This window comes from Apodemus sylvaticus, chromosome 22 (genome assembly GCF_947179515.1).
Source record: "Apodemus sylvaticus chromosome 22, mApoSyl1.1, whole genome shotgun sequence".
Classification (NCBI taxonomy): domain Eukaryota; kingdom Metazoa; phylum Chordata; class Mammalia; order Rodentia; family Muridae; genus Apodemus; species Apodemus sylvaticus.
The window spans coordinates 14,121,324-14,133,999 of NC_067493.1; the positions used below are offsets into that span (position 1 = coordinate 14,121,324).

General features: G+C 47.4%; 1 protein-coding gene across 1 annotated transcript in view; it reads left to right on the plus strand.

Annotated features, from left to right (window-relative positions):
* Positions 1 to 4,117, plus strand: part of Stard13 (StAR related lipid transfer domain containing 13) — a 209,077-nt gene extending 204,960 nt beyond the window's left edge. The window contains 1 exon segment of the mRNA XM_052167519.1: positions 1,300 to 4,117. Within this exon segment, the coding sequence (XP_052023479.1) occupies positions 1,300 to 1,417 (118 nt within the window). The 3' untranslated portion in view covers positions 1,418 to 4,117.
* Positions 4,118 to 12,676: the final 8,559 nt, after the last annotated feature.

The following is a 12,676-nucleotide window of genomic DNA, read 5'->3' on the forward strand; positions in this document are numbered from 1 at the left end:
TACACACACACACATATATATACATACATATGTGTGTGTATATGTATGTATATGTATGTATATGTGTGTATGTATGTATATATATGTGTGTATGTATGTATATGTATGTATATGTGTGTATATGTATGTATATGTATATGTGTGTATGTATGTATATGTATATGTATATATGTATATATATGTGTGTATGTATGTATATGTGTGTATGTATATATGTATGTATATGTATGTATGCATATCTCCACATTTGCTTTATCTGCCCACTTAGTGCTGTACACTTAGGGTGATTCACAGCTCAGCTGCATTGAACAGTTCTGCAGCAAGCATGAATCAGATGCTCACTTCATTTTCTCTGGGTATGTTCCCAGTAGCGAAGTCATTACCTCACCAGGTAGTGACCTTGTGTTCTATTTTGAGGACATTGCAGAATACACAGGTATATCAAGGCTCAGTAAATACTCTAATCTCTTATGTTTGTTGTCTTATTTTTATTCATGTGTATGTAGTATACGCATGTACCCATGTGGAAGTCAGGGGCCAGTGCTAGGTACCTGTCTCAGTTGCTCTGTGTGGGCGCCCGGAGTAAGAAGGGGGATGAGTCAGACTCAGTCACTGAGCCTGGCGCTAACTGACTGGCTACACTGGCTGGCCATTGAGCCTCAAGAAACATCCTGTTTGTGTCACCTCTGGCATTTCTCTTGAGGACTGCTGCTCTGGATCTAACTCTTTACTGGCCAAGCCCTCTCTCTCTTCAGGCCCTCTTGTGTTTCTTTTATGCCTGCTTCCTCCTCTGTTCCTAATTTAAATGGAATCGAACACTTTAAGGCATTCACGATGCTAAAACTGAGTCCTATGCACAGGTAGATATAAATTTATTGGGGTTTTGTTATGGGCTTTGGGGAGAGAGTTAGGGTTTTTGGTTTTGGTCTGGTTTGGTTCTTGAGGACAGGGTTTCTCTGTGTAGCCCTGGTTGTCCTGGAACTCACTCTGTAGACCAGACTGGTATCAAACTCAGAGATCCACCTGCCTCTGACTCCCCAGTGCTGGGATTACAGGCGTGCGCCACCCCCTCCTGATTCAATGGGATTCTTCTGGTTCACTTTGGAGAATTTAGTATCATTTTGAAGCACTGGATGAATTGTAAGGACAAAATGCTTGGTGACAAGTCACCGGGCGACAGACCGAGGTCCACAGATGCCTGAAGCAGTGACTGTGACTGTTCCCAGAGTACTGATGACCAAAGCCCGAGGATGGACGGCCCCGCCCCTAACCAGGTCCCCTTTCTGCTCTCTCTGGCAGGGGCCACTCCCCAGAATGGTACAGCAAAGGCTTCGGACACCTCTGTGCTGCAGAAGTTGCCAGAATCAGGAACTCTTTCCAGCCTCTCATTGCTGAGGGTCCAGAAACAAAAATCTAAGCTTTCCCCAGCGTGACATCAAACTCAGGGAACAAGAAGGGAAAAGAAGGCTCACAGTGTGGTGAGTTCCCCGCATGTGCAAGAATGTCACAGTGGGAGCCGGAGGTCATGGAGACCGTGGGGCCTGTTCTAGCCTGCCTGGAGATGGCTAATCCCTACTGATAAATAATGTCTCGGGACACGTAGCTATACTGCTTAAAATTAAATGGGTTGTTCCTGCCGCGTTGCCTAATTTGCTATTTAAAGGCTTCTAAGAAGCGTGTCTTCGTTGTAAATAAATGTACTGTAGCATTTGTACATGTATGTATATCCCCCTTTACTGTATATATGTAAAATACTGGTTTTATATATAATTCAGTGTCTGACTCTGTGAGTCTCCTCACATAGCTCTTCCCAGGTTGCTGTCCCCGCCAGCTGAGCAGAGCCTGCTGATAAACACCAAAGTGTCAAATGTGTAGTCCGACAGTCTGCCCATGCTTACCCAAAGATTAGCTAACCAAAGAAACACAGAGTTAAAAGCTTCTGCCACGGGTCGGCCTCTTCTTTCTGATGTTTAAAGACTGGAGGAGGGTGTTGACATAAGTTGAGAGAAATAATGTTTGCTTCTCTTCAACGCAAAGCCGCAGGTGAGAAGTTATTGCCAAATCCAAGACTAGATCCTAGACTGCCTCGGGGCCCGCTCGATGCAGGGGACTGAGATGTCAGGTGGCGGCTGAAGCGGGCACCGGGGACTGAAATGGCACTGGTACCACCCACCCCCTGCACGGAAGTAAACCGTGGAATCTGTCCACAGAGCCAAAGGGAGACCGCATATCCTCTTGAGACTCAGATAGTTCTCATAATGCTCTTTAACCATCTATTTGACCAGTGGCCTAGGTGGCCACAGCTATTTAACGTGTTCTTGCACTGACCTTGGCTCTGGACACCAGACAAAGTAAGATGGCGCTCCATCAAGTGTCCAGGGTCATCACAGCTTCAGGGAATTCCAAGTATCCTATAGATGACACTCTTGAAACCTAAGCCATTAAAAATCTTGCTATCTGAAAGACAGGGTTTTAGACTAACCCAAGACCAAAACTGTCTCATTAGTTATTTATAGAAGTTTCAGGCCAGAGCTACCAAGCCCGCCTTCCATTATTCAGTGCCAGCGCCTGCGCGTTTGACCCCAGCCTTATTTATTACTGTACAGACCGAGCAAACTGGCTTTCCTTAACCAAGTGAGGATGGAGTTGTTATTTTTTTTATTGTGATATAACACCTGTAAAGAGATAACTTATTATGTCTGGCCTGCAGGAAAGATTGTGTTAGGTTGTCTAGACAGAGATTGATATCCTAATTCAGCCATTGGTGTCGGAAGACGAGGAAAAAACCAAGCGTGTATTTTCCGGGTTTTTGTTGTTGTGTTATATACACTAAGGCGGTGTTTTCTTTTATCTGTGGTGTGCAATCGTTTTATTGGGAGGAATAAAGTTGCTTTCTGTGTATTTGGCATGGCCCAGGGAAAAGCAGGAAAGGTAGTTTTTCATTCTTGTATCTGCCCGGGAGTCAGACCACAGGTTGCCTCCTGGGCAGCGTTCTGTGGACTGGACAAATCCCCTTCTGCCATTACATCATGCCTGCTATTCTGGATGATGTTTTATGTATTGTCAAGACCATCAGTGGAACTTTAGCTCCACACTGCCCCTGCCCCAGAGTTGGGGCACTATGCATAGAAAGCAGAATGGGCACCCCAGGGTGGCTAGCGTTGTTTCTCAGGGAGCGTACTTGTTTGGCACGCACTGGGGATAGTTAAGACCTTGTGAGTATGCTCTGATCCAGGCCGTGTGGGAAGGAACATCGATCCAGGCCTCGTGGGCGGCCCCGACTTTCCCTATGTCTAATAAGCCTGAGGGTGCAGGGCGCTGGCCTCAAGGACACACTTTGAGAAATAAGGACCTAGGGAATACTAAACCTGAATAAAATGATACGATTGTATTTCTCAGCCCCTTGCTCTTCCCATTTCGCCACTTTCCGATTTTATGCACATACTAATCACAAAATAAAGGGACGGGAGGGGGTTAAAGATGCTTCGAGCTTGTTTGTCAAATACCACAGTATTTTATTCATTGTTATCTTGCTGATGGAAATAAAAAACATTGCATTTAAATATTATATTTATACCTCATGTATATTTTTACCTCAATTGTTGGCATCAATCACCAGTTGTAAATAAATAATTGCCAAGGCAGAAAAATTTATATACATTAAATATTTCCTATTTTCTATAAAATACATGTGCATTTTCATGATTCATTCTGTAAGTAGAAAGTTTGCTTCATGAGGAAGATGTCTCCAGAAGGCAGTTTCGCTTTGACTCCACACACACAGGTGTCCACAGACATTTCATGACTGGTTAGATGTCAGGTGTCAGGGCTGGAAAGGTGATTCAGTGCTTAAGAGCATTCGCCACTCGCCTAGAGGACCTGGGTTCAGGTCCCAGAACCCACATGGCGGCTCACAACCGCCTGTACATGCGGTGCCTGGTGACCCAATGCTACCTTCTGGCCTTCAAAGATACATGAATGCAGACAGACACACAAACACGAAAAAGGGGACAGGATCTTGGAAGAGTTGGGAGAGGAGAAAGAATATGATCAAGATATATGGTATGGAAAAAAGTAGAAATTTAAATGATAAGTGAGTCTTTGGCAACTAAGGTATTTTGGCTCTAAGGCATAAAAATAATAAAGGTATTCTAAACATATATTCTATTGTTCTTTAGTCTGGATGTTATAAAACAAATCAAATAGTAAACTTAATTATGTTTTACTTTTGCTAAGTGGACAAGAAGTGAAGAGTTGATAAAAATGCTTTCGCCCTGCTGGGCGAAATGTGGTCACATGACCACAAGTGACTCTGAGCCTTGTACCTTTTACGTGTTCCTTCTTTGTACTTCTTCATTAGTTATTTGCTTTACATCCCAACCACAGCCCCCACCTTCTGTCTCCTCTCATGCCCACCTTAACAGACCCCTCCCCCTCTACCTCAGAGAAGGAGCAGCCCCATGGGAGCCATCCCTGGGACATCAAGTTGCAGCAGGATTGAGCACATTCTCTCCCACTGAGGCCCAACCAGGCCGTCCAGCGAGGGGACGGGGATCCAATGGCAGCACCAGAGTCAGAGACAGACCACCCGACGCCAATTGCTAGGGGACTGTACTGACCTGACTGGTTCTGTGTGTCAACTTGACACAGGCTGGCGTCATCACAAAGAAAGGAGCTTCACTTGGGGAAGTGCCTCCATGAGATCCAGCTGTAAGGGCCCCTTGTGGGTGGTGCCATCCCTGGGCTGGTAGTCCTGGGTTCTATAAGAAAGCAGGCTGAGCAAGCCAAGGGAAGCAAGCCAGTAAGAAACATCCCTCCATGGCCTCTGCATCAGCTCCTGCTTCCTGACCTGCTGGAGTTCCAGTCCTGAGTTCCTTTTGTGATGAACAGCAATGCAGAAGTGTAAGCTGAATAAACCCTTTCCTCCCCAACTTGCTTCTTGGTCATGATGTTTGTGCAGGAATAGAAACCCTGACTAAGACAGGGACCCACAAGAAAACTAAGCCTCACATCTGCTACCAATGTGTAGGGGACTCAGGTCGAGCCCATGTATGCTCTTTGGTTGGTGGCTCAGTCTCTGTGAGCTGCCATGGCCCAGGTTAGTTGGCTCTGTAGGTCTTCTTTTTTATTTATTTATTTTTTTACACTTCCTATTTTATTCCCCCCACCTCTGTCCACCCTCTGACTGTTCCATATCCCATGCCCCCTCCCCACCCCCTCTCCATGTGGGTGTCTCCACCCACCCCACCCACTGTAGGTCTTCTTGTGGTGTCCTTAGCCCCTCTGCCTCCCTCAGCCCTGTGCCCTACTCTTCTGCTCCCCTAACTCCACCTAACGCTTGGCTGTGGGATCAGCATCTGTTTCCATCAGCTGCTGGATGAAGGCTCTCAAAAGACAGTTACACTAGGCTCCTGTCTGCAAGCGCGGCGGAGTATCATTAATAACATCAGGGGTTGTCTCTCTCCCATGGGATGGGTCTCAAGTTGACCAGTCATTGAGTGGCCATTCCCTCAATCTCTGCTCCATCTTGTAGGCTAGACAAATTTTTTTGTGCGTGGGTTGCTGTCCCCCCCTCCTCCTACTGGAGGGAAAAAAATGTACCCATAGCTAAAGCACGTCAGCCTCATCTACAGGTTTGTTTGTATTTTTAAATCACTGTGTATGCCTGCGTGAGTTTCTGTGCAGGTTCCTGTGAAGGTCTGTGAGCCCTGGGCTCCCTGGGAACTGGAATCACAGACAGCTGTGAACCACCTGATGTGGGTGCTGGAAAGCGAGCCCAGGTCCTCGGCAAGAGCGGTAAGCACTAACCACTGTGACATCTGTCCTGCTAAAGGTTTTTAAAGCCATAGCAGTAGAAAGACATAGAGCCCATCAAAAACAGAAAATCCCAATTCTGCTGCCAGCCCTCCGTACATGTGCTGCATGCAGGTTCTACTGTCATGTGCTGTACATGTGCTGCATGCAGGTTCTACTGTCATGCACTGTACATGTGCTGCATGCAGGTTCTACTGTCACGTGCTGTACGCGTGCTGCATGCAGGTTCTACTGTCACGTGCTGTACGCGTGCTGCGTGCAGGTTCTACTGTCACGTGCTGTACGCGTGCTGCATGCAGGTTCTACTGTCACGTGCTGTACGCGTGCTGCATGCAGGTTCTACTGTCACGTGCTGTACGCGTGCTGCATGCAGGTTCTACTGTCATGTGCTGTACGCATGCTGCATGCAGTTTCTACTGTCACGTGCTGTACACGTGCTGCATGCAGGTTCTACTGTCACGTGCTGTACACGTGCTGCATGCAGGTTCTACTGTCACATGCTGCGTGTGTGCTGCATGCAGGTTCTACTGTCATGTGCTGTACGCGTGCTGCATGCAGGTTCTACTGTCATGTGCTGTACGTGTGCTGCATGCAGGTTCTACTGTCATGTGCTGTACGCGTGCTGCATGCAGGTACTACTGTCATGTGCTGTACGTGTGCTGCATACAGGTTCTACTGTCACGTGCTGTATGCGTGCTGCATGCAGGTTCTACTGTCATCAGCAAAGGAAGAGCTCAGCACCTGTTTCCATCTCCATGCTGGGAAATGCTAATGCACACGGCACCAGCACTGTCCCTGCTGCGACCACAGGGTGCAAATGTTTCTTGGGAAGCACAGGTCTCAAGTAAGTTCTAACTTCCTTCTAAACTTGAAATCCTGAGGCATGAAACTATTTGTCTTTTGATACTGGTCACAAAACAAACAAAACCACCATCAACTATGACTTCTCAAAGATATAACACAAAAGAATAAAAATAGACCGCACGCGCGCACACACACACACACACACACACACACACACACACGGGCCAAATGGAGTGCCACAAAAAAGAAAAAAATAAGCAAAAGCAAATGGGCGCTACTGCGGAACCAACGATGAAACCTGCCACTGAGTCGAGGTGGCCTTGTGAAGCCAGGCATCACGGGGGCTTCCATCAGATATCCCAGCCACCACAAGGCCACTTCAGTGACTCGCTCACACCCTCCGTGTACATAACTGACTCTTGGCTTTCCAGCACTGCTACTGAAAATGTGGGGGAGTCTCAGCAGAGTCAGCACAGGCAGTAAAGAAACTGGGGTCCCCTGTCGGATTCTTCATCTTCATAATAAAAGAATTTAAGAATGAATTCAAAAGGTAGCTTGAGGACACTTTTATTGGTTTAAAAAATCAAAACACAAGGAGGCAGCAGCTCTGCCCCAGGGGTAGAAGGCGCGAAGGTGGAGAAAAAAATAAAAAGAAAAAAAGAAAAAGTCAAGACTTTCTAAAGCCGGTTTGGAGGTCAGCCACGTGGCAGACTAGCAGCCATGTTGTAGGGGTGGGAAACTTTAGAGAAAAAGGAAAAAAAAATTACCAGAGAAAGCACACTTAGGCTCTGGCCAACTCCTAGAAGACATAAGAAAATTCACTTTTCTGAAAGGCAAGCAGGCCCAGGAGAACAGGAGAATAAATGTGGAGACTCTGGAGGGACTGTGCTAGGGGCCAGGAATTCTTGGCTTAAAAGAAAAAAAAAATACAGTATCTCCTTAAGCAATAGTGACTCATCGTATCTGTTTATTGTGGTTAAAGGTGGCCCTGCTTCCTTGAGGGGTCCCTTAGCCAGGTGACTGGCCTGTCCAACTAGAATGTCAGGCCCCTGCCAGACCATTCTGATTACTGGAGGGAGGGATTTCCCCTCTGATTGGCCTCCACTGCTTTGCCAGAACTGTACCTCTGAAGCCAGCACCATTGCAGAAAGCACGGGATCCTCTGCATCACACCCACCATGCAACACTGCATGGGAGTGGAGCCAGGGCGGGTACCCCAAAACAACAATCCCCATAATGTCCTCGCTGCAGGCCAGGAATACCAGAACAGAGTCCTGGTTCCCTGGTCTCCTGTTATCTCCCACCTCTGCCTGGAAGCCATGTGTGACACTGTGACCTACTGAGAGGAGGCAGCTGGACACCTGTGGCTGGGCCCGCTGGACTGACTGACTCATCCTTCTCCCCACAGCTCACCCCAATTTCTGCCGTAAGTCTTTCCAAGAACCCCAGAATGACATCTCAATGGTACCTCATCCCTGAATCCCTGAGGCCCTGCTCTCTGCCCCCCATTTCTCTCTCTACCTTCCCCCTATTAATCTATAATAAACTTCTCCCTAAGACTCACCCTCTGCCATCTGTGAATTTCCTTCCTCAAGTTATCAAGGCAAGAATTCAAAGGCTATTGGCTCTATGAAATTTTCATGAACACGGGCATTGGCACCCTAACTCCTGACTTACCACCATTTGAGGCAAGAGCACAGGTCTCTGCCAAACTCAAAGACACCCTACATTTTCCACATCAGGATCTTACAGACCATAGGGATGGGTCTGCACCACCAATGGTCAGTATTATTTGAGATTTTGTTCACAGGTGTTCTGCAAACCTTACCTCTCTGTTACCCCAGTTTCCTGCCTGCTTCTCTCTTGCCCCCTCAGGCTCTCGTGTTCATGGCCATGGCTGGCCTCTGCTTCTCTATTCTCTCCCTCTCTCTGCCTTTCTCTGTTTCTACTGCCCCCTTAACTCCCCTCCCCATGCCCTGAATAAACTCTATTCTGTACTGTCGTGATGCTGGTCCTGCAGGGGGAAAAGATACCTTGGCATGGGCCTGCTGAGGCGCCCCCTTCTCCCATACCTCACCACATCCCCATAGGACATATATCTTATATTTCTTTATTGCTGGCCTCGAACTCACAGAGATTCACCTGCCTCTGCCTCCTGGGTGCTGGAATTAAAGATGTGCACCATCACCACCACCACTGAACTAATACTGATTTTTTTTTTTTTAATACAGAACTGCGGCCATCAGCACCCGGACTCTAGTCCTCAAAGATGCTTATCTAACAAACATAATTTTCCTGTAAGACATATTATAACCTTTTTGAACATAACAATACAGACAGCACCTTAAATATTTTGGTCACTGATATCACCACCAAAAAGCACAAAATCGGGCGGGGGAGAGGAATAACACCAAACAGAAGATGTTTATGCTATAAAACCTACAAATGAGAAAACAGAGAAGGCAGTCAGAGCCTGAATGTGGCTAAACTCGTGTGTTGCTGTGTGAGTGTGTACACGTGTGGGTCCCGGATATTGTCAGCTTGGATAGTAACAAGTTACCAACTGGGTGCAGGTTATTAACTTCATGACATCCTGGGGCCATCTGTGAGCATCCGCTGATAGGCACTGAAGGGACTATATACATTAACTTGAGCAAGCAGAATTCACAAATAATGAGAATGGGTCCTATGAAGCCTGTGACCACCCAGAGGCAGTGGTGACAGCCAGAAAGTTGGGAGATGGGACATCTCACCGGTGTCAAGGGAGCCTGGGCTTTTGGTTGAACAAACTGGAGCCAAGAAAGAGAAAGTGAAAATATACACTTGCTTTAATGAGAGCTACTTAAGCTAGACTAAAAGAGACTCTTCCGACCTCCAGGCCCATGTGGGCGGGAGCAGGGCACAAAGCCCCACCTGACCCATCCAGCAGGTCCAGTTATTCAGGGTTCCAAAGGGGTGATACCCGAGGGTCAAAGGGGGGAGAGATAAAGGAGACCAGGCAAGGGGGGGTTCAATTGTCGAGGTCTCGTTTAATTTTCCGGGGTACACAGGTTTTAAGCTTTCAGAGGAAGAGCTCGCCTTGAGGCAAGAACAAAGGAGGGAGGGGCATTCTTGGCAGTTTCGGCAGGGCACAAAGCCCCACCCATCCCAGGCCCATGTGGGCGGGAGCAGGGCACGAAGCCCCACCCATCCCAGGCCCATGTGGGCGGGAGCAGGGCACGAAGCCCCACCCATCCCTGTCAGAGTTCTTCCCACCTATGATCTCTGTGCTGTTGTCTCTCACTGCCTGCCCGTTCCCTTGCTGACACTTGTCCACAGTGACCTGCTTTCGTGTTTTAAGACACGCTTATTTTCTCTTACTCCCTATTTGATGGGAAATATGTGTGTAGATTTATAATTTCATCTAGCCAACCTAAGAGTAGACATTTTCAAAACCAAAACAGTGCCCTTAATGCCCCAAACTCCAATGCACCGTCTCTGGGTGCTAGCAATAGTTAAAAAGAGGATACTGATGAGATCACCAAGGACGCGGCCCAAATAGCATTAGATGCACCAGTGAAGGGATTACAGCTCCTTTTGTTATTCATCTCATTGCTTGTCATTACGGGCAGTATGCTCTGGGGATCGAACACTCAGAACCTGGATCAATTACAGCCAGAGCGGTCTGTCAGTTCTAGTAGCTGACCAGAACCATGACTTTGACTCCACCTGCAGCTCTAGCACAGAACAATGAACTCTCCCAGGCTGGGGACTGTCCTTCCCTCACCAGCCTAAGGCCTGCTGGGTGCTAAGGACGAGGCTGGCAGTGGGCAGCCTGGATGGCCAGCAATTAGGCTGACAGTGTGCTTGCACAGTGGAGGGTATGGATCCAGTTAGAAGAAGCCTATAACAACCCAGATGAAGAAGAACATTTGTGGGGGGGGGGGGGGGAAAGTCGATATATTTTCGAAGATGTAACTAAAATTAAGAAAATGTATTAGTAGCTGGTTATGGAAAAGGGAGGAAGAAATTAGCTCAAGATGACTTGTTAGTTACTTTTTAATACTGTGATTAAAATAGTCGGGATGGCAGGAGCAGGGAGCTTAGCTGATTTCCATCCAAACACAGACAGTGAGCAGGAGGCGGAGCCAGCCTGTAAACCTTCAAAGCCCGCCTCTCAGGCTTTAAAGAGAATAGCACTTCCTCCAGTGCTAGTCTACACCCCAAAAGTTCCGTACCCTCCCTGAGAGCACCACCGACTGGAGACCAAGTGTTAAGTACAAGAACCTTCGAGGGACGCTTCTCATTCAAACTGCAAACCTGTATCAAGTGACACGGGAAAGCTTACACAAGGAAAGAAAAGTCCTTAATGGACAAAGAGGAGGAAATGTCGGTTTGAGTGGGCAGTTGGCAAGGCGGGAGCCATTGTCAGAAAGAGGGTCTCTACGAGCTTTGCTCAGACCGCGCTGCGCCGAACCTCATGCACACCCAACGCACGGATGCTGAGCAGTCAGTTGCGCCTACGGATCTATGGTTCCAGCTCTCTGTGTGGGACCACAGAGCGGCCAAACCACAAGAGACAGGGAGGTAGGTGGCCTCCCCAACGTGGCCGGGCATCATCTGATCTATTGAAGGCACAAATAGAGTAAAAATAAAGGAGAACTTGGACTTGTTCCCGCCCCCCACAAACACACAAACACACACACACACACACACACTGCTTGAGCTGGGGCATTTCCTCCTTGGGCCTGGGTTTCACAACGGCAACCCCCATCAGCCCTTCAGGCTTGGACTGAGTCACCCCACGCCAGCAGTCCCAAGTCTCCAGGTTACACACCACGAATTGTGGGACTTTTCCAGCCCCCATAACCTCCTGAGTTAATATTATCATACAGACCCAAAAGGCACACTTTTGTTATGTATGATTATTGATATTATCTGTGTAACTTGACGATAATATAACTAGATATTTTAGTTATATTATATAAATATATTAAACACACACACATACCTTTTATTGATTCAGTCTCTACACAGGCCTGAAATTCCGGAGCATGACTAACTTGCAAGGCTGAAGATGTCACTTGGTTCATTTGCCTAATTAAACGCCATCGCTTCTTCTCCTGGCCTTTCCTGACCACTCCCTGTTACAAACACTTGTTAATTTATCTACTTCTTTTTAAAATCACATTTATGTATTTATCTATAGCTCCTTCGTTGCTGTGCATGCATACACACATACCCTCTATGGAGGTCAGAAGACAACTCTCACAAGTCAGTTCCCTCCTTCTCCAGACGGATCGCAAGTGCTTTTACCTAATGAACCACCTCACTGGTCCGAAAAAGTCCCTTGATTGTATGAAGCAGACGTTTGCTTCTGTGTCCATAACTCTCCTATTTGATATAAACTCCCCAGGGCTTGGACTGTGTGTTCCTTAACATCTCCCCACTGTGTCGCGCACCTTCTGACTCACCCCACATCCCTGCCTCTGGGACCATGTGTAAAGATGTCAGGGGTCATAAAGGAAAGCTCTTCCGTGCAGGCAGGGTGTCAGGATCAAAGGAAACTCCTTCTCCTCAAATTCAAAAGGCAGAAGAGACAAATGGCTACCTGGGGTGCCTGTTACCATACCAAAACATGCTGATGGCTGCCAGGCTCCCACAGCATCCCAAGCAATTGTTACAAATTTGAAACTCCATGCTGGAATCCTGGCCCTTCCCACCTCCGCCCCTACAGTAACACCCCCCCCAACCTGTTCCCTCCCCAGCCACACATCCTCCTTATAACCCTGCTATTTCAACTCTGTTCCCTCTGTCTCTGTCTCTCTCTGTCTCTGTCTCTCTCTGTCTCTCTGTCTCTTTCTGTCTCTCTCTGTCTCTCTCTGTCTCTCTCTGTCTCTCTCTCTCTCCCCCCTGGACTCTTCCAGATGCCTCTGGCTATTCTGCCTCCTCCTTAATCATACAATGCAGCTGACATGATATAAGTTTATACACAGGGAAATAGCACAAGGCTCCAGGACCAAGAAAATAACTGAGATTTTGCATTTTGACAATTTCAACATAACCCAGTAGTGCAAAT